The sequence below is a fragment of the Dermacentor albipictus genome, chromosome 3 (assembly GCF_038994185.2).
Source record: "Dermacentor albipictus isolate Rhodes 1998 colony chromosome 3, USDA_Dalb.pri_finalv2, whole genome shotgun sequence".
NCBI lineage: Eukaryota > Metazoa > Arthropoda > Arachnida > Ixodida > Ixodidae > Dermacentor > Dermacentor albipictus.
The window spans coordinates 67,911,485-67,938,339 of NC_091823.1; the positions used below are offsets into that span (position 1 = coordinate 67,911,485).

Sequence of the window (26,855 nt, forward strand, 5' to 3'; positions counted from 1 at the left end):
ATTGCCCTTTCCCGCAAAGAGTTATCGTATCTGCGCAATAGTGTGTAAAGGTTTTTTTGTAAACAGCGCATGCATGATGTACGCGAAAAAGTTGTATATATGTATGGGTCCCTTGCTCGAAATAAAGATTGTTGCAAATTAGCGCCTGTGTGTGTCACGTCTCACTTTCGCCCTTGTCTTTTTAACGCGCTATAAGCCTCACAATGTCTTACCAACAAGCCCAAATCACTGCTTTACGACAATAACAAACAGGCGACATTATCTTTTTTGGGGTTCTTTAAAGCTGGGGCACCTTGTTTCTTTTGATTACACTTTCGTGTGCATTCTGCCGGCTTCGTGATGTAGTCGCAAGCTACGGCGACATCAACTCAAAAGGTTTTGCGGAAAGCATCCGGTCACGAAAGAAATGTAGAAGTGAATATCGATCATTGTAGGACACGCAAGCTGACGTGCAGGTGGCCCCCGTGTACTGGTTCACGCAATGGTAATTGACTTGAAGTGTTTTGCCGTGCCTGAGGCACTTTCATTCACGAGGAAGGGATTATGGGGCTATAGAAACTCACGCGAAGGCTTCTGCAGGCTCATTAGGCGTATTAGTTGCGTGCCGTTGCGCCGTTTTTCTCCTCCAGAGCTCGTCCTAGCCTGCGCAGGATTTTGGCGTTACCGGTTCTAATGGATCTACCGGACGCGCTATAAAGCAAAGCTTGGGTATGAAGCTGACCTTTAGGACGCGACGACATCCTTGGAAGACAAGGAAAGGCACTCCGACTCTTCGTGAATGTGTTTTTTTTCCCTGGTGGGAAAGTGACACCAAAGCGCGTACTTTCACTAATTACGATTTCTTATTTTACTAGGACAAAGTGACGCGTTACTATGAGAAGCATATCGGCGTTGTGAATACTCTATTACAGAGAAGCATTTTGATTATGTTGAGCTTGCAATAACCACTGAATAAGCACAGGTCCATGGCCACATGTTATTGACGAGCAATCTCGACAAGGCATTTGCATCAGTGAGCAGTGGACCAGGGCGGCGTGAGACGACGAAATCAAATTGTTTCAGGTAGTTGACCCACCTTGTAATGCGTCCTACTGATTGTGTCATATCAAATAGGTGTGTCACTGCTTGATGGTCAGTGAAAAGTGTGAATTTCACTCCTTCTAGGTCAGTTTGGAAACAGTGAGGAGCTTTGAAGATGACCAGTGCTTCTTTTTGATGGGGGTGTCGTTCACTCCTGCAGGCTTCAATGTAAGCTGTAGCATCCCACCCCATAGCGCCTTTGGTGGTCAGGTTGGTTTGAAAGCTTTTGATAGAGCACTGCCCCAGTTGCGTAATGCGATGCATCAGTGTTCAACGCAAACACTAAAAAAGTCAGGAATGCGGAGCATAGGGTCGGATGATATAAGCCTTACTTGTTCAAGGTAGGCAACTTCACACTCGTCATTCCACAGGAATAGTACATCCTTCTGTGTCAGCCGTGGGAGGCATCCTGTCTTGACTACATTTTCTCTTACAAAGGGTCTAAAGTGTCCAGAAAGTCCCAGGAAAACATGCAGAGAATGTATGTCATAAGGCTTCACAAACTTAGAAATTCTTTCAAAGGGCTCCCGATTTGCGCTTTTGGTGCAGCCATCAAATTCCCTGCCTAGACATGCCAATTTTTCTTGGAAGAATGCGCTTTTCTTTAAGTTTAGGGTGGAATGTGCGAGGCGCAGGAAATGGATAAGTGGAGAAATGTGACTTTATGCTCTTCTTTTGTGTAAGAAAAATCAATTATGTCGTCTATATGAAAATTACAAAAGCTGCCAAACTATGATTTCATGATGTCATTCATGATCTTTTGAAAACACGCTGGGGAATTCATCGATCCGGAAGGTAGTCCATAATATTCGAACAAGTCGAACGGCGCAACAAATGCGGTGTACTCTTTGGTCTCCTCGGTCAAGGGAAAAGGTCTCTTAGGCCTTTTCTTCTCTTTTCTTTTCTTTTCTTTTCTTTTCTTGTCGATTTGTGAAATCCCACCGATATCCGACTGCTCCGCCGTGAGGCGGAGCAATCGACACCGGTCGGGCGTCAGGTCGAGAGACGGAGCAGGCAGCAAGAAACCTAGGTTTGCAAATTCTTACCGCACAACTGCCTGAATGAGGGAGATCGCTGGGGCTGGTTGGTCAATGGGGGGTTCAAGTAGGTGTGAATGGAACGGCGCAGGACTTGTATCATCGAGTTCGCAGCGAAGAATACATGTGGCGCGGTCATTTAAGGTTGGTGAAGCGGTAAGGTCAACTCAAGACGACGTCGCAGCCGTGTAAGGGAGCCGGGAGAACTATGGAAAGAAGCGGCGGCTTTTGGCGAGCTCAAAGCGGCGGCATTCCTCGACAATGACGTCGATGGTGGATGCGTCGTCCACGATGCCTTTGAGTACGTGACCGACTTTATCAACCTCGGCCATTTTCTCGACGACTTTCCGGCAAAGAGTGAGCACGTCTTGTATGTATGAGACATACGATTCAGTAGAAGACTGAACTCGGGTAGCAAACTCTTTTCTAGCAGCGAGCTGCCGACCAGTGGAATTTCCAAAGAGGTCGACGAGCTTCTCATTGAAAGTATTCCAGCTAGACATCTCGTACTCGTGTGTGCGGAACCACAAGCGAGGAGTTCCGCCTAAGTAGAATAGGACATTTGCTAGCATAATGGTAGGGTCCCAGAGGCTGTTTTGGCTAACACTCTCATACAGGTTGAGCCAGTCCTGAACGTCGACATTATCACGGCCGGAGAAAATTCTAGAATCACAGGGATTGTTAACCGTAACGTACGTTGTTGTCGGGGTCACAGGAATGGAAGGAGACGAGGTGTCGTCACTGGGAGCCATTGCAGAAAGCAGGAGCTGCGGAGCTATTGGAAACATCGCTATTGGAAAGGACAAATAAAATTTCAGCGTACTAGAAGTTACAGCTTGAGTGATATTGCGAACAAGCGTTCGGAAGAACTCGAAAGCAATATTTTTTGCAACTTCCTAAGGAAGTAACTAGCGTATCTAATGCGGTTTTGACTGGTTGCCCGGATGATCTCGTGTTGTTTTCGCAACTTTACCAGATGTTCTAGTCTTGGTGCCCGGATAACGGCTCTGTGTTTTGGCTAAAGGTCACATGAAAGTCGTCGACACCGGGCGTTAAGGGAATTTCATGCCCAAAATTTTATACTTACAGGCACAGTACCCAGAGCAGCCATGTTACCTCCATTTGATGCATCAATGCATCAAAGCTGCGGAGCTCCGTGGGAAGGACGGGGAACAGCACCCTCCACCAAAATGTTACGCGGACGAAGGATTAAGACTGGAGACTATTTACAAAGTACATTTACAAAAGGTAGCAGCAGTGCTAGCCAATTCAGCCGACAGCTCGATAGCCAGAGAGCTTCTGTCGTATTCGTCGGGGCGCCCGCGTGCATCGGCCACAAGAATATATATATATATATATATATATATATATGTGTGTGTGTGTGCGTGTGTGTGTGTGCGCCATGGCAGTTGTCATAAATTGTTTGGGAGTGCTCTTGCCATCGCACATATTCTTGTCATATCTTCACGCTCTGCACAAGCAACATGTATTCATTTCGCTCGCTGTAAATTCCATCTAATAAGATATTGTAGCGGCATATATTTGTAGTGCTATATAGCATAGTGTTCTTCATTTATTCGCTTCTACTGTCACGCAAACAATAATCCGTACTATATCACCAGTATGGAGGTGCATGTTTAAGAACCCCGGGTGGTTAAATTTATCCCAGTTTTCCAAACTATGGGTGCCTCATATATATATATATATATATATATATATTTATATCGTGGTAATTCGTTAAGGTTCTGCTTTCTCCATATACTGGAATTGAATGTGCCAGCTGCATGTTTGCGACTGTCTGCATGCTATTTGACGACGCATGGGGTAAGTGTAGCCGAATCACGACCCACTGTGTGGGCCTAGTTCACGCTCTGTTTCTTTTGCACTTAACCTCGCAGGTCCTTTTTCCATTAAAGTTTTTTTCCGTCCTAGCAGAGCTATGACAGACGGTTAATTCCTTTGACTTGATGGAAAAATATGATTCCGTTGTTTCTTGTTGTTTTCTGCAATCTCTTCGAAGAACTCCGGTTTGGAGGAGTTGCAGGCGCCCTTACGCAGGTCGTCTACTCTGATAATAAACAGTGCCACGTTGCGATTGAGTGGCCGTATGAGAAGAGAAGGACACGTGTATATTGTATGATACGCGCATTTTTGCCAGTAGGACATCGTTAAGGCTCTAGAGAGCTAAGCTGATCATGTGATACCGGACCTGTTCGTAATGAATCGCCGCACGTGTCGGCAAAGAAGCGCCAGTGATAAGACAACGTTATAAATTTAGAACACCGCTGAGTGAATCCACCAATGACGCGCCAAACATATCTCACCGAGACGCTAAAAACACCGTGTATTCATTTGCAACACTGCGCTGCGAACTGACCATATTTTGGCGAACGCCACGTGTCCGACCTCGATTTTGCTAAATGTGGTCGACAACCAACACGTTATTGACGTAGATGATGTGAAAAACACAATTCAGAAGTTTTGAGATGACTTCAATCGTTTTGAGAGAGTAAACACTGACTTCGATTCTATAAGCAGTTCATATCTTCATGGCTATGGGCGCGTAAAAGGGAAAACGATTCACTGATGATTACAATACTCCTCAATGCGAAATTTGAGCGCGGCTGTATACGTGTTTGCATGTCGCGGTATATTGACTGACGCAGACAATCTCTCTGATGTGGCACATCGCGAACGAAGCGAAGCGTGGCACGACGGCCTCACTAATCGGGAGATAGCTGTAGGAATCGCGGAGGTGGCGCTTGGGCGTGATTCACAGCAGCCACCATAGACAACCTCTGCTCATGCAGCGCTTTGTTTCGGTATAGATGACTTGCGCTACTCTGGCGCCATCTCGTATCCATCGTCACCGCAAAGCTTCTCGTGCGCGGCACTAGTGTTCTTCTCACGCTTGTGCCGTACCCTCCTCCTCCGCTTTCCTCCTCACGCTTTCTTCGCTCTCGCCGCTTTTTTTCATCCCCGGCTCTGCTCCGCATTCACTGTCACCTCTCTCTGCGCTCGTTCACTCGGTTATGAGGTAGGACGCCGACGCCGAGGCTCGCAGCAGGAAGGGGATCCCAAGAGCGGTGCTCTAAAATGTAGCTATGGAGGAAACATTTTGGCACTTCGGGATGAAATTGAGAGAGGGCACTGCTATACATTTAGCCAGATAATATGGAATGGCATTTGTGGTTATCGCCTTAGGAATACAAAAGGCAATAACTGGATGTTTATTCATCTTCAACATGGCACAATGTACCTGCGCTTTGAACTTCTTTTCAGTTCACTTTGGTCAAATTATTATAGTATTACCGCCGACCTCGCTCAATTTTATTAAAGTGAATTTTTTTCTTTCAATATAGTCGCAGGCACATGGGAAGGTGTATTTAAAGGCGCGTATACGTTCGTCGAAAGCGCGTTATACTTTTTCAGCAACCACCTTGATAAACTGTCGCTCATTATGGGGCATGAAGCGTGACATTCCCCAAATACGATATACGGTGGCTTGACAGCATGAATATATAATTCGCCCGTCGAAACCGAGCACAGGGTATGGCTGATAAAGGCCACCATCAAAGAAAACGCATTTGTAGAAGGTAATCACAGTAATAGCCTGCAGTGTTCTGCAATGTTGCTAAAGCATGCTGCGCCACGCACTGATTTCCAGCTATTGCGTATCTTGTGCGGCATTGTGAAACAACAACATTAGTGCTATTGCCATGGCGTGCATAAGCTGTGTGCTATGAATTAACACGGAGTCGTCTTTGGAGGTAAACTACTAACTTTATTAAAACACTATACGCACTGCGTGAGAGCGGTAGTATATTTATCGTCGCTTATTTCAAAAGACGACTAGCGTCATCAAAAAGGAGCACGTGACTGACTCGACGAAAGGCTTAATGATGACAGCTGTGAATCAGGAAAGTAAAACCCTTATACCTCGTTACTGGGTCTTTAAGGAATGAAAATGAAATGAAATGAAACATGTTGAAGATGGCTTTGCGGTACTCACAACAGTGCAGGGAATTGTGACTATTGATTGGCTGTGAGGTATCTTTATGGTGCTCATGTCAACATATAGGCAGAACGCTGACAGACCTTTTCGGTAGCCTACTAGACAGAAGCGCTTCCATTTTTTATTTTGTAGTTACCAAGAACCAGTAAGACCACATGTATGGAAGCCACAGAGAACGTTTCTAAGAAATTTTTTTACGCACAGGTACATTTGCAAAAGTCTGCAATTGCAACAGAACAAAGGCGATGCTGCGAGGTGGTGCAACGAAATCATTTTCACACTGAGTGAAACTTCCCGCCTCATTTGCCGAACTCATCGAGAAAGCGGACGTAAGAACAGAGCCATGCACCATTAAAGTCACACAACTGACTCGGAATATTTCTGCGCGGTTGTTTTGGTTGATCCTTCTTACGCAATGCCCAACACAATAGGCAATTACTATGCAATTGATCAAAGTGTATTGGTGTTTGTGCAACCTGTTTTCACTGGGAAAAGCGAGCAATTTGACAGTCTCTCACGTTTCCGCCAGTATTACACACGACGCCCGCTTGCCTTCGTTCTATTTGATCTTGCCGTTGAGTGCGGGAGTTGGCCGACGTTGAGGATGATTTTGGGATGAAACTTAAGGTTTACTTACATTATTTACAGTAACAACACAAAGTAATTAACAGTCATAAAGTCATTGACGGCCGGCAGCAAATTAGACGCTTCGGCCCATGGCAAGAACGAAAAAATGAATAAATGCAGGGACGCATATCTCTGCTCCATGTCTCTCGCTTTTAACCCCTTCGAGGTCTCGGGGAGACGTCATTTTCGGCCAATCGTTGAGCCCGCTCATGTGTCGTCATGTTCCTCCAATGGTAGGCGCCCGTTAAGTGCCGTCGCAATTGGCGGATGGGGTGGCTCCAAGGGCTCCACGGTCCGAGGGGTGACTTGCCACCGACGTTGCTTCATGGCCTGCAAGTGCCGTCATAATCGGCAGATGGGGTGTTCTTCAAATGGCGTTTCAGAGCTGCAAAACAGCTTTGCTCGGGACCAAGATTACCTGGAACCGTGCCCGGCTCCCGTGGCACTTTCGGGAAGAGTCAAGCAGGGGGACAATAGCTCGACGGGCGGCGCACGAGGGGGGGGGGGGGTCGACAAATTATTGGACAGGACAGGTGCGGGACCGTGTTAGACGCGCTCCTGCGCACCCTAATTGGAATGCGACGGCGATTGGATGTGGTCGGGGAACTCGAGTGACGCCAGGAAAAGTATCTGCATCTAACAGTTCATAGGGCCGTCCAGCTCTGAAGTACGTGCATGATCACTCAACATGTCAAAGACTTTGCCACAAAGGCATCAGTTTTCTTCGATGATTGCAGCTGATTTTATCTCTTCTGATTTGCATTTCAAAATTATTGCTTTCTGACTACCTTATTTTATTTCATAGGCAAAGGATCAAATTAACTTTCTCGAGTGCTTTTCAACCTTTTTGTGCATTTAGGTTTACTCGCCCTGCGAACAGGAGTAGCCGGCTCCTATAAAGTGGCCAGTCTCTCCTTTAATAAAAATTTATAAAAAAAATTAAAAACAAATTTGCGACCTGGCTTCGCAAAACAAAGCCTTGAAACTGCATTCGTGAATGAAATTTAACTTTGATTGCCATGGACGGTCAAACGTGAAGCTTAATCACATATAACAAGCCGCTGTCATAGGCTGTTGATGGAGGCGTTTAAAAAGTATATGTTCAAGTACTGGCCGCGGAGCATGCGTTCGGCCCCATCTCTCGCGACACATAGAACCCAGCAAAGACTCCATGACGTAAGAGAGGCGCGAGTTATGCTGACATCCTTTCACCTATACTCGGAGGCTGTTCGGCTTAATAGATCAGATGTTTGGTCGAGAGAGGTTTTACCTCGGGATGTCTTCTGTTCCAGGTCACTTCCAAAGCAGGGGCTCTGCACCGTCAGGTTCTTCTGCGTCATGGCACATCGAACAGGTATGGCTTCCAACCGGTGGCTCGTCTTCTCAGTAAGGTTGTCGACGCCATCTTTCCACAAGACTAGGTGTTAAGACGATGCCAGTGTGAAGGCCATCCTAGATAACCTCGTCCTTACCCCTCAGTGGGAGTGCAATGGCAATGGTGGCATTAACGTGCGTGCTTACAGTCGCTATATCACCCACGCTAACTGAAATTAAAGCATGCGACCTACTTCTCTGTCGCGGTCATCGTGGTTCGCTATCGACGTATGTTCTGTTGAATGCAGGGTGACAAGCGCGTCAGTTCGTTCGTTCATGGATCTTCCAATGTGGACAGTTATGAGCATTGACGGAACAAAAATATAAAACGTAATCGCCAGCCGCTGACATACCGGCCTTAATAGAACTTACTTTTTGTGTGCCGATAGTCTGCAATTGAAGTTTAATAGTACACAAATGCTGGGAATCAACGCCAATTAGTTTTCGAGTTTATAATGAACGTTCTGCTTCGGATTTAACTATGAGCTGCGTAGGGCGCAAATTGCTACACCGCCTTTTGCCATCTTATTTAGAGACTGTCGTATATGTAGGCTCTAGCTTTTTCTTTTTCTGGATGGTCCAAACCCAGTCAACCCCTGACGCGTAATAATGCAAAGCTTACATATACAATGCAAGTCGTAACAGCTTTGCACATTTCCTAGTAGAACGATCGGGCCCGCTTAGCTTTTAATTATTCTTTAAAACGAGCTATTATAGTGAAGTACCTCCTGCTATGGAGAAACAATAAAAAGTTATAGATGCTTACAAAATAAAGTTGTCAAAAAGAAGTACGAACCTGCAGTATCCAGTGCCTTCAGGTACCTAAAATAGACACAATACAGATAGTAAGTGCAAAGAGGGACGACATTGATGTACGCAGGACGACCGAAAAAGGATTGCCAAGGGACAGCTAGCTAGCGGATAAAATACATCGTTTCCGTTGCGAAACCAGAATCTTAAGGCCCTCAAGGCTTGGTACAGTCCACTACCAATCGCGCTTAGACTCCCTTCAGTCCAAGAAAGCCTCTCAAGTCAGCCAAATACGCTATGAGAAATGGTCGAAGCAGAGGCGCTAACGAAGAAAGAGGGCGAGGTTACACAACGCTGCCCTCTGCGTTCTTACTCTATACTCTAGTTTCTGATCCTTTCGTACCCTTGCCTACAGCTGCTGAAAAAAAAAACACTAAGAAACATCCCGTGTGCAACCTTCATTGTCGAATTAACGGAGTAGCCTTTTGGTCCTATGGACGCATAGCTAACCATTGCAGTCGCGCCCTGTGGCTCGTTTTTCGTGCAAAATAATGCAGTTGCAGAATGTTCTCGTCTCTTTATACGGACATAAAATTCACTCTTAGATGATTGAGTCTGCCTTTTAGTTTGCGCAGAAATTTGGCAAATAAAACAAGCTCTTGCGAAAAATAATTCGGCTGTCTAAATGTCATTTGAACTGTTGTGACGACACTTTCCTTAAGAAAAAAATAAACCTGCAAATAATGTGCCGATGACTATCGCATGCAGCCTTCTTCGGTCATGGTCGTTGAACATAATTCCCACTTGGCGTACAGCTCGCGTTATGCTGTTAGTAATAGCACGTGGGCGTCTCGGACACCTGCTTCATATTCACAGACTGCTCGAGTTGGCAAGTCGTGATTGCGTAAGTGCAGAAAGCAGCCTTCCCGTTAGCGGCGCCATGTTATACTTTTATTTCGTATGCGTAAGGTTTACGGAACGTCTCTCGCCGGCAGCTAGGGGAACTACTGCCCGTGGCCTACACTTGGAAAGCCCAGCTTTCAGAACTGGCCTGGCTTCTCTGGAAAGTATAAACTTGGCTGTTTGTAATCTTTACATCTTTCTTGAGGGCTACGGCCGAGTCCGGCAAAGCACATCACCACAAATTTTAATCAAGCTATTCTGCTGTCACATGCGCAGTGCGTGCAGCACCATTTCATCCCTCAAGATGGCAGGCCCCCTCGCGATGAGATAACCAGCTGCCATGTACGACGCATTCCGCCAGACAGAATTCCAGAAAAGGCCTCTTGCATGTGCTTATGCTCAAAGCGCTTACGGTTGCCGCTAACCTTGTTAATAACCCACTTGCGTTATACCTAATGGGATTTGGAATGCGACAATTCCAAGTGTGAAGCGGTCCGTATGCATCAAACCACTTGTAAGATAAGACATAGTCGAGTTGCTTCAGTGAGGCCAGAAACTCTCTCCCACAATGTGCAAAATTGCAGCCAGCTTCCAGTGGTGCACACGTAATCAGCAATATCAATCAACAAATGAGCGCTCGCACTTCTTGCACTTGAGCGTTCTTTGTATAATTACGTATTCTCAAGTGAGTTTCCAAGCTTTTATGTATTGCAATGCTGCCTTCCTGCAATTGTACCAATACTTATAGCGTTTGTAATAACGGAATACTTAAAATACTTTTGGTGCCCTGAGTTTTGGTGCCATAAGGCCGGACATCAAATTTTTCGACCGATGAGCCATCTAATGGTTTCGCTTTTATACAAGTTAAATACCTGTCTTCATCTTTATATAACTACTTTATTTACGATGTAAATATAGTTTTCACTTATACCGGAGAGTTTTAGGGGCAGTCATCCATGATGCGGCATTGAGGGCACCACTGGTTGCTGCAAGGCCGTTTTCATATTGATCAGGGCCGGCGTGAACGAACTCACTGATATAAGAAGCTACATATAGCTAGATCGAACGGAAGGCCAAAGAACTCAGCGATTTCGGACACCGCTAGAAAGGAGAATATTGCTATGGAAAAGTCAATAAGGACAACGAAGCTAAGAATGCTGGGAATGAAGCCTGAAAATGACGTCAACAACGATATCTAAGAAGTATGCAACACCATGGCCTTGTCGTGGGAGGAGGGGGCACTTTCTCGCGCACTTACTCGACTTGTCAAAAGGCCTGCGTTCATGTCGCTGCTTCGCCACAGTTACTTCTCCCACAAGCATTCTTTAGCCTGCCATTTCCTTGACATTGACGACCACAGCAAATGATCTCTGCTAGCCGCAATGCCCGTTCTCTTCGAGCGTGCAAAGAAGCATGACATCTTCCGCCAGCCAGAACACAGCCCGCGCGCTCTGTATGTGTACACAAGCGAACTGTGCCTTCATGTGAATGCAAGCGCCCGTCTTGACAAATCGACCCTTAATGTCCGACTGAGGGATTCTTATATTAAGAAGCGTCGATGTCCCCGAAAGGCCGCGGTAAACTTATTTCTGCGACAGTGACCTTCTATTCAATGATCCGGGGGCGACGAGTCGTGATCACGTCTCTTTTTTTCTTGCTGTCGGATGCAAGTCGTCTCAGACCCAGAACGCTTCGCGCTTCTTTTCGCGAGACTAAGCCGGCATCTATTGCTCTTTGACCCGCAATATCTCTTATATTTATTTGTGGCATTTGAATTCTTCGTATGGCTTTTGCAATGAGAAAGCCAAGATTGAGCACTGCGTCCGACAACCTCCTGCCGAGCCTTTGCATTGTTTCTGAAGCGAGCGGTTTCTGTAACAAGACTATAAGAACAGAACTATGGTTAACTCGATTTGCTAATTAAACGCACACAAACACACAAAAATATGTGACCCAAGCCTGGGCTTATTCGGAGGTTCAGTTTTCACACAGTAATCTTAAATAATTCTGCACATAATTTCTATAGCACATTAAACTGTGCAAAATAATGAGCAACTGAAGTTGTGAAATTGTGTTTAATTATGTACCTCTAATTGTAGGGACTGCACCTAAAATTGCACTTTAGTGTTTACTACAGAGGCAAAGAAAGCCACGTTTTAATACGCAAGCCTATTTGTTACACTTCAGAACTGAAGCCTCACAGTGTGCGAATATGCCCACGTAGACGCAGACGATCATCTTACGCAATCTTGGGCTTCGGATGGAGGCTTCCGGTGTTCGCCCACAGCTGATGCACCTAGCGCCATGGGAAGAATGCTAAGTGAAACACGAATACGAAATACATCATCAGCTAACCCTACAGCCTCCAATTCAACTACGTTGGCTGGTGTAAGGGCTTGTGACTACTTGTGTGCCTCTCACAGCCGCATTAGCAGAGACTGCTGATCCAGCAAGCACGTGAACTGGAGTGAGCCGAAACGCATTGTAGTAGAAGTCGTCAATAGATATATGCATAGCAAAAATAAATGGCCTGTAGCATTGCTTGTCTCATAAAAAGAAATGTAATTAAGTGTCCGAATGGAGTAGGCCAGCTTAGGTTGAAAGCGAACAAAAAATTCAATTCAGAAGTTAAGCGTCTGAGACTCCACAGAGGTTCATGAAGGATGCTGCAGTGGATAGCCCCGGATTAAATTCCGTTCCCTTATGCCCTTCAAAGTGCTCGTAAATCTAAGTGCACAAGCTTATCTTTGGATTTCAGTGCCAGGAAATCACGGCCGTTGGGGCCAGGAATCGAACCCGCAACCTCGTGCCTCACATCAAAACGCCTGAACCATTGAGCCAACGCGAGGGAAAGAAAGGCGCAAGATTTGCAATATACAGTAGAATCACACTATAATAAAGTTCGGATGCAACGTACTTTTTAATGAGTTAGCATTTTTTGGGTACTTCACGCACTTTCTGGGGTCTATCTGGGTTTGTATGTTTGTTTTCCGGCCTCCCTGGGTCACTGGGTAGCCCGGGGCCGAATGAGAAGCGCATCGGGCTCCTGTTGTGAGCGAACCAGGGCTCCAAACCAACGATGGGAGCAAATTGAGTCACTGCGTATGTGGGAATGTGCACATACGTGTTGCTCTTAAACGAATCGCTTTCACGCTGACATGGGTGACTCTGGATGGGGAAATGGGTAGGTATCACTGTTCGAAGAAACTCTTTGACGGCGACTCGGAGCACTGGGTATGTGCCACTCGGTCTGTGCTGCTTTTCAATGAACCTCTTTTATCACAGTTTGGGTCACAGCATACGTGCCAGTTCGTGTGTGCTGCTCTTCAGTGAACGTTCTTGACGCCAACTTAGGTAACAAGCTATCTGTCACTGGGAATGTGCCCCTTCTACACTGACGAAAAGGATCCTTCAAATTTCTCCAGTGCTGAGCGGAATCAAAACCACGTCACAAGGGTTCCTCAAGGACAGCGACCCGACGCATAAGCAGGCTGCGCAACAAACGCGCTAGGTATGTTCCACTTTAGGGAGCTGCGCCAATAATGCAATGGGTGTGTTCCACTCTCCAATGACCCCATCGCCTACTTGGGTCACTGAGTAAGCGCCACTGACTGCGCAGCAAGCGAGGGAACAATTCTAATATACGAAGGCACCGGCGCGCCACGCTTGTCGTCTCGGAAGCGATGCGCGGTTTTCTACTCAATGCCTCTAGATTGCACAGCGTGTCCAGAAAGAAGCGCGAGAAAGGAAGCCGGTTGCCGGATGAAGCGTTTCTCAGCGTTCGCAAGCACCAGCGCGCCATGAATTTCGCAGGCCACACGCAGGCTTCGCAGCGGCGGCAGCAGATGGCGCCATCTTCTTAGGGAAGTGCTAAAGGGAAATCTCGCTGCAGTATAGACGCCTCGTAGGGACTTGAGTCATCAGTGGCGATGCGTTGTGTCACAATGTTGATTCCGTGCTAACGAATTACCGTCGACAGTCATCGTGAGATGGGTTCCAGCGCAATTTTTCGTTTGCTTTTCTTGCTTCCGTTAATAACGTATGCATTTTCCCATCGGCATAATGTAGCAGTTGTGCGCCGTCGTTTTGGTACAACGAACTTTTCGGGCGCACCAAAACCAAATTTGGGCAAATTCTACCGCCTGTAAATTTAACACATATTTACTTATGAAACATGACGAGGATTGGTAGAGCCAAGACAGGTAAAAACAAATGAAGGAAAATTTTGCACCTGCGTGGCGCCCGGACATAACGACGTTCAAATAGCACATGTGACGTGTCGACATGTAGAGATGTTTCCACGCCAAGAGTGACATTTCAACGCCTTCTCATTCAAATACTCGCTAAGGCAGTCATTTCTCTCGCTCTTGTAGACGTGGTGCTGGTACTTTTGTGCTGCAGTGAGTAGCGCGCAACGAAGAAAAAAAAATGGCTTTCCATGGAACTCAAAGCCAACATAATTAAAGGAGTAGTCATCGCCAAGAACAATTTTCCGTAATGGCTGACAGGAGGAGATGACGCTGAGCCCGCCTTCAGCCAATTTCCAATCGTAAGACAGCATAACATGTGCCGTCAGCGATAGTGGCCTCAGTAGGAAAAGGAAAAAATGGCTAAAAAAGGGAACGTACGCCTGCATGGAAAAAAGGTCTTCCTACGTGGTTCATTGAAATGCGTGCCAAAAAAAATACCCTTGAGTGGCACCATGCTGCAACGAAACGCCCTGAACTTCGTATGTATGCTAGAGTACAATGACTTTAAATATAGCAGGAGTGGGCTGCAACGTTACAAAGAGCACTACGGTATCGTTGTCAGTTATCATTGATGAATATGCAGAAGCGAATGCAATCGAAGCCACGCATTGGCTTCGCGAGCGCGTTACAGGCATTCTCGCACGTTCTGATATCGCTGACGTTTATAATACCGATGAGGCAGCTTTCCTCTATCTTCTTCTGCCAAGCCGGACCCTGGCCCCAGAACGTTGCCATGCCGGCAAATAGCACGTGCAATGAATTGTTGTCATGCGTCAGCACGGATGGCAGCGATAAACTCAACTCACTTTTGACAGAAGTGGGTGGAAGATCGCGTTGCTGGTGATACTTTTCGGTGGCTCTATTACGGTTGCCACTCGTATTGCTTGGTGCTTCTTCTAAAATTGTTTGCCACAGTGTGCTATAGCTGGGCGTTCGCAAGCACCCACCTACGCAGCGCGGTGCGAGCAATCGCGTGCGTAGCAAAGCGCGTGCCCACGATGAAGCAATAGTTCACCGCACGCAAAAGTTGAGAGATGGATAGCTCACTGGCAGGCCTGGGAGGCGGTGCGGGCGCTGCTGAGCGCATCCACACGCCAGCTTCAGAAACTGCTGCAGCCAACTCACCCCTCCGTCGTTCGTTGGGCGCCTTCTTGAAAAATGCGTTCTCGTGCACACGCGAGAACGCGCGAGAAAGTCACGCAGAGCCCGCAGTATAGCGTAACGGCCGCTACGTAGCTCCTGGAAAGCTGTGGGCGGGCGCAAGATGCCTGTCGTGATGCTGCGTGCTGCGGATGCGCACCACTTCCACCTGCGTGAGCAGAGCTGTTGCGGGACGTCCAAGTATAACTGCCTAATATCTTCACGAGCGTAACTACGCAAATTAGAGGGGAACGGGAAAGCTTTAAGAATGCGCGGCCTGCATTACGCAAGTGAAAAACAAAAACCTCGATGCAATGAAGTTCGCACCATACCGAAGTTGGTTTCGAAAAGTAATACGTCGTTCGAGGTAATCGAGGTTCAAGTTGTATACCTAAAATGTTTTTCTACAAAGCGTGACCAAGTGGTGAAAAAGGCAGCAAAATGTTAACCGCCAAATAGTTGTCAAGTCTCAAAATTACTTTGTCGACCTTTAGGAACGTGTGTGAGGAGTGGTGCCAGTGGCAAAGGGGGGGGGGGGGGGGGGAGGGGGGGAGGGGGGCTTGGGTACGTGTCTGGTTGATTTCGATTGAGAAATCGGATCCGGATCAGCCCCGATCACGATCAAAAGTTTTCTTGTGACGCCGGCATTATACACTGGTTGCTTCATTTCCTCGGCTCGCTTTCACCGCTCTCGGCGTCTTGCGTCCGACATCGTTTAGCGAAACTTCCTTACAAACCACAGCCATGCAGGCCCTCCGCATGGCGCGGTGGAGTTACCGAAGTGATTGAATTCCTCAAAATAAGATGCGCCAGAAAAATCGCAAAGTACAACCAAAACACAACCTATAGACAGGAAAGCATGGGATTGTAATTTAAGTATACCAGAAAACATAATTCTTTTAAGCGGAAACTCAAACATAAACCACTTTTCCAGTGTTTCTACCATTGATAGAGCGGCACGCTGCTCACGGTTTTTTGCAAGAACACCATCCAGGTGGCACTCACCTCCGCGCATCCGCGGCCCCCGTAAGCAGCCGCGTTTCTACTAGAAAGCTCCCCCTCCCCCCCCCCCCCTTTGGCCATAGCGCTCGCTGCCAGGGTTTCCCGGTAAACATAGCGGTTATCCAAGCTGCAGTTGTCGCGAAGCGTGAGAAATAGTCAGGATTCTTTGAATGCTATCGCGTTCCACACTTAAAGGCGAAGCTTAAGCGGCCTCCAAATTTCTTTTTTCGAAGGAGTGGGAGATTAGGTTGTCAGTTTGCACTGTTAATCTTGTCCCTACTTATTGCCCTTGATGTATAGGCCATCGACCTTGCCTTAGGTAATTGGATGTAGCTTATACCGAGGTTCTGAAAAAAACTTTATACGATGTTTTCAAATGGGCGCTTAAACACTCGATTTCACCTGGGTAGGAGTCGTTGTTTCGCGGGCTTCGCTAGCAATTTCAGTTTTCTTTGTTTGGGGCAATGCATTGTAAATCAAGAATATGCTAAGGAAACTATAGTAACACAATTCAAAATTGTTTATTGGAAATGGGCCTCAATTTTTTCATTTGTTTTTGCCTCGTTCGGCTTCTTCACATCTAACTTTCCATAGCTGCCATGGATCGCTTCCTGCATTTGGAATAAAAGGTTCAAAGATTCATTCTAGAAATGCTTGTTCACCGACTCATTAGCAAACCCAAAATAGTTTCACCGCCCTCCAACAGTAAGTGCTGCCAGAAGTATGAGAGAATGCATTGATCTCTAGCTTAAGGGCAACCCTTTGTGCCTATTGGAAAGCGTTGATCCCTATACGCGCGACTTTGAAAGTAATGGGTAACATTCACGCTCTCTTTCTTCTTTTTTACTATACTCACAAAAGTACGCAGTCATACTCACAAACGTTCGCAGTCACGCAGCCTATCAGTTTGGAGATTTGAGGAACCAACCTTTGCACCATATGTCCAGTTGCCGCCCCAAAAAACTCCATCTATAAACAAGACTCGAGATATATAATAAAACGTGGCTTCAGCGCAGATGTCTGCATCATGAGCAGCGGAGAAAAATTCTATATGTCCCGGGACGTTTGCAGCGAAAATAATCCTGCAGCCTTCTTTTACCTTGTGCGCGCCCTCTGGACCCAATCATAATGAGTTTTTTGTCGGGGTATCTCGGCTCGGCTTTGATATTGAAATCCTGCTCTTATTGAATGTGAAGGGAGGGAAACAACAGGATAAAGGTAACAAGAAAAGAAAGCCTTATGGCACAATATGTCTTCCGCCTAAGTCACGGCGTAATCCCCGTTCGCTTTAATTAGTCTCGAGAGGTTTGCTAATGCGTACCGAAGGCGTTCCACACTCTATTGAAATCAGAGAAAGGAGCCCACTGGGAAATCTCCGATAAGCCCTTCATCACACATTTTCGCAGATTCCATGACTTTGCAACCACGAGAGAAAACCCGCCTTTCACAGCCTCTGCCTATCGCTTCCGGCTCAAATTGTGGAATTCTAGCTTATCTTTGTACGTATTTCTGCGCATGTTGAAATAGAGACGGACTGCTTGGAGTACTCTTTAACTTGAGGGACAGCCTGCACGTGAAAAAGCCGGTCAGGACTGCTTGAGTTGAGTTGAGTTGAGTTGAGTGGTTGTAGGCTACTGGTGGGATTAGCCTTGCAGTTGCTGCCGGCGATTGCGCCACTGTAGCGACACTTAAAATAAATAAATCACATAAATCAGACACAGACCTCACAATTACAAAGAGTCACTCCTAAGGGCACCATGTTGAGGCCAAATCTGTGTCCTGCAGGTAATTTAAAAGAAGGCCAGAAACCTCCTTCCTACACAACTGGTTCCCACGCGGCAAAGCAATGTCCTGAAGAGAACTGTGCGTAACTCCTGTCTTCTTGAGGGACCCGAATAACACACTCCTGTCCGCGTTATACAGAGTACAGCACATAAGGTAATGTTGTATTTCACCGCACACACCACACGTTGAACATAATAGAGACAACGCCAGGCCAGTCTTGTACATCCACGCATGAGCACGAGCAGAGCCCGTGCGAATGCGGAGCAGTAAAGTTGCTTGGTGCCTTTTGAGGCCCTTGGTCACACATGGCTTGTTAGGTGAGCTCCGGAAAGAACTGAAGTGCCACAACACCGCTTCTCTGAAGAGTTTCCCGTCCTCTTGAGGCACTTTTCTCAGTGGATTCCCAGACAGCGCTCTATGGGCGAGGCTGCCCGCCATCTCGTTGCCTATGATACCTACGTGCGAGGGCACCCATTGGAAGCGTATGAAGAAGCCTTTGATATGGAGATTGTTCACCGAGCGTCGGGAGCTAAGACATAAGGCATCAGTAGGGAACCCGTGCTCTAACCTTTGAAGGGCAGATTTTGAATCTGTAAGAATGACGAGAAGTTGAGGCGTAAAAAACCGTAGCTTCTTTAGAGCTGCCTCAATGCCAATGTTTTCGGCCGTTGTGGGGGACACGACTGCAGTTAAGCGAACAGACCAATCATCCTTTAAAGAGGTAACGTGAGAAGCAGCTGCACTAGATCCTTTGATCTTGTCCACAGAGCCATTAGTAAAATTTTAAAGATGACGTGCATATTCAGTCTCAAGATGTTCCAGTACGAGTGAACGCGTTGCCGCCAAAGGAGAACTGTCTAGATCGACTACCACAATAACTGCTTTGTGTTCAGTACTACTGCTTCACTTATAATGGACCACAAAATGTTAGAGTCCCTGGCAATGTTGGGCACTTTTTCTAATATTTTCTATATTTTCTGACGCGAGGATAAATGTTTATCTTTCGTTCATCGTTTGCTGTATTTGTTCATCTCTGTAGCTCAGGGCACGCAGCCGGAACTTCCGTCAGACAGGTGGCTTCGAATATATGAATTATATGCCGTTACTCTCTTCGATTAGAGTTTGCTTTAGATATTAGAGAACGTGACACAGGTGTGCCTAAATTAACAAAAATAAATGCCTTAAATCCAAGCACCCACGAGATAAGAAATTTGAGTTTGGCTCAAAGGGCGATGCATTCAAAGCGCTGCGCTTCAACTGCTCGGAGAGTGATCTAACTATACGCTGGTGCGACATAATAACAGGAGGCAGTGCGCAAAGCAACTGCTGCTGGATAGGAGAAACAGCGCCCCAGCATCTACCAGTCGTCCCAGAATGCTCGTATAGGGAGCGTTTATTCATATATACACACGCACGCCCAAGCGCTGCTCAAATGCGCGCGTATGAAAGCTGGCCACGCTGGTAAGGGACCTTTACGATAGCGTATTGAGGAGCTCAGTGGCATTGCAGGCCTCGCGCCACGATGGTTCACGAAATGAGACCCACGGAAAACCGTCGAGCCGTCAGACTGGCACGGTTACTGTTCATTCCGCTCAGACCTGCGCATACGCGCAGAAGCATAGCAGGGTTTGCTTATAGTGTTCTTGCGCACAAAGCTCGTGCCAGCCGGCAGACGGCAGGACGCGGCGCTGGCTTGGCCATCAAAGTGACCGAGCGCAGCTTTGACACGTGCGTCGACTTCGCTTAGTAGTTTTCGTCAGTCAAATGAGCTACCTGTTTGTGGAGACGCTCCAACCCTCCGCATGTGCTAACGTAACCTACCACCGCGCAGGGAGCCTTCGATAACGGGGCAGCCCACAACTTTGGTGGTGGCGGCGGCGCCGATGGTATGAAGTTTGCCTTGAACGTCCGTATAATACCTCGCACATTAAATGGGAAGTCCAAGAGTAGCGCTTGCTTGATGTAACTTTACTATTTATCTGTCTTAGTGCATCCGCGAGAATGGCAACATCACTTCGAATAGACATCTGTTGAAACGGTCTATATACTGAATAGCTGCCCTCAATTGAGTGAAATTTAGAAACTATGGAGGTGGTTGCTAAAGGCAGTGGTAGCTAAGCATAGTGGGGAATCCCCTTCCCCACTGTGGAGGGGAGGGGCTATTATTGGCTGCTGCTTCGCGTGAGCGCTGATGCCCAGAGTAGAAATTGGCTACCATTTCCCATTAGTTTAGGCTCCCGTAAAGACACAAAAAGGAAATGCAAGTTCTCCTTTCACACTCCTGGTAGCCACTTCAGGAACCCTAGGTATTTATTCTTTATTATTTATTTATTAATTACCCCGCAGCACCCAAAGACGTTACACCAGGGGGTTTAAAACATAAAATAAAATACATTACAAATTAAATTATGAGGTTTTACGTGCCAAAACCACTTTCTGATTATGAGGCAATTCTGATTATGAACCTGGGGTTCTTTAACGTGCGCATAAATCTAAGTACACGGGTGTTTTCGCATTTCGCCACCCATCGAAATGCGGCCGCCATGGCCAGAATAAAATACATCTTCGTTCACAAAATGCACTAGCTTTTCCGTCAGCCTATGCCACTGTTTAATTGTTCGAACAAGAAATGAGTTGGCATACATGTTCGTCTTGGCAGGGCACTCTAGGATATTGTAGCTATGATCAGTACACTTTCAAATGTAATGACGATTCCGTAGCTAAATTTCCCTTCAAATACAGTTTTATTCTAGTGAATGGAATACGAATATTTCTATCTCAGTTTATTGCGGTGGGCAGAAAGAGATTCCCATCCTAGCTCAGCCTTCATTGCAGCCCAGCTCTCCCTCCTTCCGTAGCGTCTCAGGACGAACATGCAGCACGATTTTGTATCTACTCTAGAGCGGCAATGAAGGTTGCGTCGGCGGGCTGCCGCACAACAGAGCCATATTCTAAGATTGGTCGAACACAAGTAGTATATGCCATACGTTTTAAATCGCATGCTAACATCGGAGGATTTTTGAATGAAAGTCAAAGCTTGACCAGCTTTGTCTATCATAATGTCCACCTCAGTTTTTCCCGAGCATTCCACACAGAAGTTTGTCGAAGTCATTTTCTCTGCATTTCTTCAAGTATACTTCTGCGATTTCCGATAAAGCACCTGCAATTCAAGGTCTAGGGCTCCACACGTCTACGTCACACACTCAGTTGAACTCTGAAAAGCGGAATAACATTATTGAAAGCCCATGCCGGATCGAGGGCCGAACCAGTTTGAATTGTGTATGGCAGCCTGATTTTATTATTACTGTGACTTTTAATAAGGCATGGCATTGCGACTACTCTCACAAATGTTTTTTTTTAATTGGCTGAAGTAGCAACATCAGATAGCTCAATGAACTCCACCTGAGACAGTGTTTAAATTTTGCAAATTCTGCTAAATTTAGCACAGACGGACGGACGGACGGATAAGATGAAAACGCTCAAGGTAGGCAAAGAATGGTAATCTCATTAATAAAAGTGTACCTGCTAATCCACACTTCCATGTCTGCACCTGTTAAATTTACACCAAACATTTTTTTGTTGCAACATACATTGCCCTAGTCTTCGTAGCCTTCAATTTATCACATATCTGTGTTGGTAAGATTAAAATCTTGTCTGGCAGCATACGCCCCAGCCAATTTTGTCCTCCTGTCTCCTTTCCTTCTCTTCACCTTGTTTGGAGAAGCTATGAATGACTTTGGTGGCTTTGCTACAAATAGTGGTAGCGCGTGAAAATTGAAAAAAAAAATCCCTCCATTCGTTGTCCTGATATATTTATTATTTCTCACAGCTTTCTTCTTATTTTCCTGCACACCACAAACCCCTTAACTGAACAGCAAGCTTGAAACACACGCGCACAAGCACAAAAAAGAAAACCAAGCTATCTATCCCGCCAAAGAAGGTAAGCTACACTCAACCACGGAGTTTGCACACCCACTTTTATTCTCGAGGTTTGTTCAAAAAGGCGGCTGTAAGTTGTGTGCCCGCTGCAACGGCAAACAGGAGCACTTCACTTTAACTCAATATGTTCAGTAGCCAACTTTGGCTTTCGTGGAGCTTGGCTTTAAAACGGGCGCAAAGATAAATGGGCAGAGATACAGAAAGACTTCGATGTCAACTGCTAATACTGAGTGAGTAAGCCCGGTTCGCTTGAACACGAGATAGCCGTATACATATTTCCTGCCCCCACAAAGTTGGTCAACTTCATAGTGAAGATTCGACAAAAGATGGCGAGAATGCTCTTCTTGCTCGTCCTACGAGTGGAGGCGCACACAGCATCCACCGTTTCCCTGTGCCTGCTTCAATCGAGGCCCACCAGCCGCTATGTAATGGCTCCTGAAGTATATCGCGTGGCCACCGCTGCTGCGGTGCCTAGCTGAATCGCAGCGGCGCCAAACGCGGTGGGATAGATGATTGATGAATCGTGCGGTTCGCGTGCGAAGCGCTAAAGGTTTTTCAGCATGTCTTCGATCCTTGGTGCGTAGAGTGTGACGGACTCGCTTGTTTGTTTGCGACTTTTTACACTTGCTCTCGCAACTGATTCAAAATTTCTCTCAAGCTATGGCCGGCCGTGTTGCCCATTTCTACTTTGTTCGTTCTTTTCCGCTGTTCAGGCGAACTTCTTTTTTACCGCGGGTCCGGAGCGAAATCACGGTTTTGCAACGTAACATTTTATTTTTTCCTATAAAGGTTTTCAGCGTACACGAGGCTTGTAACGTTGTAGCGTTTTATCTCCGCAAGACTGCAGAATACTCTAGTGGCTTGTCTTCAAGGATGTTATGATGGCGTAAGGTATTGTGCCTCAAATTTTCCACGTTTGTGATTGCTGCCGAAGTTCTCCGTCAGAGATTCAGTTAAACACAGAAGAAACCTCGAAAAAACACTGGCGCAAATAAAAGCAACAGGCTGTTACAAACCAAGCTACAAAAACAGAGCTCGTTAAATCTTTCAAGTTTAACTTACCGTGTTGATTAGGATCGTAAGTCTACTCTAACGATTAGGTTTTAATTAGAATTGAATCACAGGGTTGAAACAAGATTTATCGGCCTGGAACGGTCCCTCTTTTATCACTTATACTCGCAAATTCGTAATGATTTGGACTAATACATGCGTGGCAGCCTCAACCTGTTGCCTAGTGAATGCCTGGAATGTTACTCATTTCTCCTCAATACGACTGAACGCAAGAGCTTTCACGCTAACAGTAGCATGACTTAACCAACAGATTTCCTTTTGAAAGAGCGCCGTTTGTATATATGCAAAAATGTTAAACGTATTACAGTTGGCCGACCTTCCTCCGAGAGTTCATTTCCCGCATGTTAGCGTTCAGACTGCATCGGGTGTGCCATTGTAATCACTGACTCCTGTGATTTCCCCTACGCTGTATTACTCGAGCTGCACGGACACCCCAACCGCGATAGATATCGGCTGCGTTTTCTGAGCTATAGCTGCTTGAAATATGCGAAGCAGTACAGGTTCAAGGAAAACTGGGGAGCCACACGCCGGAATGCCGTCCATTTCTCTGTCAGTGCTCTATTATTTTTGGTTCTATCGTACTTGCAGTGCAGTTTGCAAACTTTTGTTTCACGGCTGAGGGCATTGGTACGCACACTCATCGCGTTCCCCGCGTTCTATTTTTGGCGCCTGGTCGCATGGAGGTTGGCATTTAAAATACAAAATTATTAATAGGAATAACTTGTATGTTTGTATCAGCTGTCAAGTGTGTTACGCGTTGTTTTACAACTGTTGAACTGATCGCCACGCGTACCACCCCCCCCCCCCCCCTCACCGAATATAATGCTTTACAGAACCCTTAGGTTAATAATAATAATAATAATAATAATAATAATAATAATAATAATAATAATAATATCGTGACGATGATGATGAATGGGTAGATAATGAAAACACAGCTGTCCATTGAGCTTTCTCTATACTAACTTGGGCACACCGAATAGAAAAGAGAGGTAAGACAGCCACCTGTTCAGACCCAAAAACAATTTGTCGGAAAGCGGTCAATCAAAGTTAAAGGGACACTAAAAGTTAATATTAAGTCAACGTGGACAGTTGAAACACCATCCCAGAAACCTCGAAACGCTTGTTTTATGCGAAGGAGAGACTTATTTTAGGAGAAAATACGTTCTGAAGCGTCCGCGTACCTCTAGCGCAGTTCAAATCGCTCGACCTCGGATTGAGGAGTTGTGACGTCATGGTCTCATAGTGACGTTGTGCCATCAGGTGAGTAAAACGGCACCCGCAGAAAGCACTACAGCTTTTCTGCGCAAAACGCGAACGGGCGGCCAGAAAGAGAGCCAAGACAGAGCCGACAGCAGCGCGAAAGCGGAACTATGGTGGCTAGCGGAAGGGAACGCGCGCGACGATGAGCTGGTTCTTTATTTTATGACGCCAACTTTGACACTTGTTGCAATGGACGACCCTGACAACGACACATTGGCTAGCCATGCTGGGCTCGACTTCAGCGATTTAAGCACTGATGAACGTGACCTGATGCTGAGGGCTCGCGCTGCCGGCGTCGTTGCGTACTACTACGACCTCAACTGTATGTCATGGCTGTACATATTCGCAGATTTGAACCTTTTCCTTTGTGAAAACCAAATGCCACACTCACCACCCCGTCTTCGGCCTGCAGTTGTTCTTGCGCTTCGGAGAATGCAGGCAAGACCGACGAAACAGCGCTACGGGAAAGCATTGCTTTGAAAGGCACTCCACACGACTTCAATAAGTCGGCGTTGAACTCGTAATCCTCTGGACGAAAGTGCAGCGAGCACAGTATGCAATTTTTCGGCTATTTGCCAACGCGCTGTGGCAGAGTTACGGCACTTAACCACTTCGAATGGAGAGGTTCACTCGTTGGCACACAGTGATAAGTAGCGTTGGATTCGCCGCTGCAGCTGCCCTTGGCCAAGTTCCGCGGACCATTCGCACATCCGATGACATCACATGGACGTGGCATTCTCGCTGCTTGTTCCAAATGCAAGTTTCGTGAGCCAGCAAAACCAGCGCAGCACGACGCCATAACGAAACAACTGAAACTCCAAAACGTGCGCGGCGCAGACTCGAGTGCGCAGAGTCGAGCGAAAATGAAACCTTTCGACCACCCATACTACTCAAAGGTAACCTCAGAATGTTATTTTTTCTTGGAATCGAATAGAAGTAGACAAGTAGCATTTTCTTCTGTATTTTAACCTAATGAAATAATATTTTTAATACGAGTAGTTGAGTACTAGTCACATAAATTACGATGATGAGTGCCTTCGTCATCGGGCTAGTACCGGTATGTCGCTGGGAAGTCTCAAATCATGTAGTGCATTTACTTCAATTTCTCGGTTACTAAAGCTCTGTTCGCGATTAAATTGACGCCTTAGACGTTCTAGAGCATTGCTTTATCACTTTAACCTGAATTCATAGTAACCTTTATGTGTCCCTTTAAAGGAGGTTCTGCTCGAACAGAAGCAGCAGTCCTCCAGTGCCAAACTTAAATTTGGGTTCTCAGTCGCAGATGCTTTTTTTTCTAATTGTTCGGTAAATGTTTGCTTCATAGCCAAGATTCCTGTTTTTTTTTTTCTTAATAAAAGTCTTCCCAACTTTTTATGATCGACCAATGAAGAAAATGATACTATCATTGTTTATTTCCGACAGTGTTTTGTCAAATATTGTTGGCTATGCCTTGTTGACATTTTCCAGGCTTGAAAGAAATACCACGAAAGAGGAAACAGTGTCTTGGAAATTGTGACGTGGCAACTTTTTTTATGTCTAGTGTCTGTTTCAGGCTTGGTAAAATTTTTATGTAACACGTATTAAGCAACAGAAAGGTGGATCGGGAATTCTTGAGGGCAGCCTACATTTGTGTCATTGCCACTTCGGCTCTGACATTTATATATGAGAAACTGAATAAATATACACTAATTATGAAATTAGGCAATATGATCAAAATAGCTCACTTGCACCAAGCAACCACGAACAACGTTATCTTTGTCCTGCCAAGCTACGTGGCGCCGCCATATTTTTACATGTTGCAACAAGTTACGTTAGCCACATGGCATATGGTCCAAATAACAACAAGAGCTTTGAAAGAAAGCCATTCGATTAGAGGGAATCACACAAGAGGTCGATGTATTGACGTTGCATTGATTCCTTTTGATGAACGTTGCAAAGAAACAACACAATAAATATTGCATGGACCACGGTGTTCTTTATTCTATACAACGTGTCAAATCTCGCGAGGTTCATTTCAATATGGCTGAAGCTGGGTTACACTTAAGTGTCAAGAGTGGCGTATTATTTTGTATTTGCAGTTCTTCGACGCTAACGTGCCATTCTAGTTTATGTTGTGTAACCTTCTAGCGCCCAGTGCAGCCACATTAATATGCGGTTCATTTTTCTCAAGCGTATTTTTCTTTGAGTCCCCTTGTGATTACACCTAAGTCCTCGCGCTGCCTTCTCTTGCAGGCAGCGCAGACAATTTATGCTCCAGGAAAATGCAACTATACGAAAACGTTAATGATGACGTACGGTACGGGCTCAAACGCAGCGTCAGCTGAAGAGTCGCTGCCATCCATTCATATCTCGTTTCACTTTTCATAGCTTCTCATGTTCGGGGCTGTAAAAGTGCGTGAAGTCCTTGGCGTTAACGAAGGCAAATCATCCGCAGTGAGTGACGTCGGAAAGTATTGAGTTAAAATATAATATGACGCGTATGTATAAAAATACTTTTCTTTCGTATTTGCTTGTACTTTCGGTGCTCCGGATGGTGTTTCAGATTTATGGTTGTACCTTTAAGGCGGGCATGAATAGCTTGCTGGATGTGCCTTGATTTTGTTTCTTTTTCTTTTTCAC

The 26,855-nt window shown here is 46.0% G+C and overlaps 1 protein-coding gene across 3 annotated transcripts in view; it reads left to right on the top strand.

Annotated features, from left to right (window-relative positions):
• Nucleotides 1–26,855, top strand: part of LOC135905511 (uncharacterized) — a 374,310-nt gene that overhangs the window by 238,071 nt on the left and 109,384 nt on the right. For all 3 annotated transcript variants that reach the window (XR_011512759.1, XM_070535549.1, XM_070535550.1), the window contains exon 4: nt 8,052–8,113. Coding sequence is in view for 2 of the 3 variants with exons in the window: in XM_070535549.1 (XP_070391650.1) it covers nt 8,052–8,113 (62 nt within the window). In the remaining variant the exon portion in view is untranslated. The remainder of the gene's footprint in view (nt 1–8,051; nt 8,114–26,855) is intronic.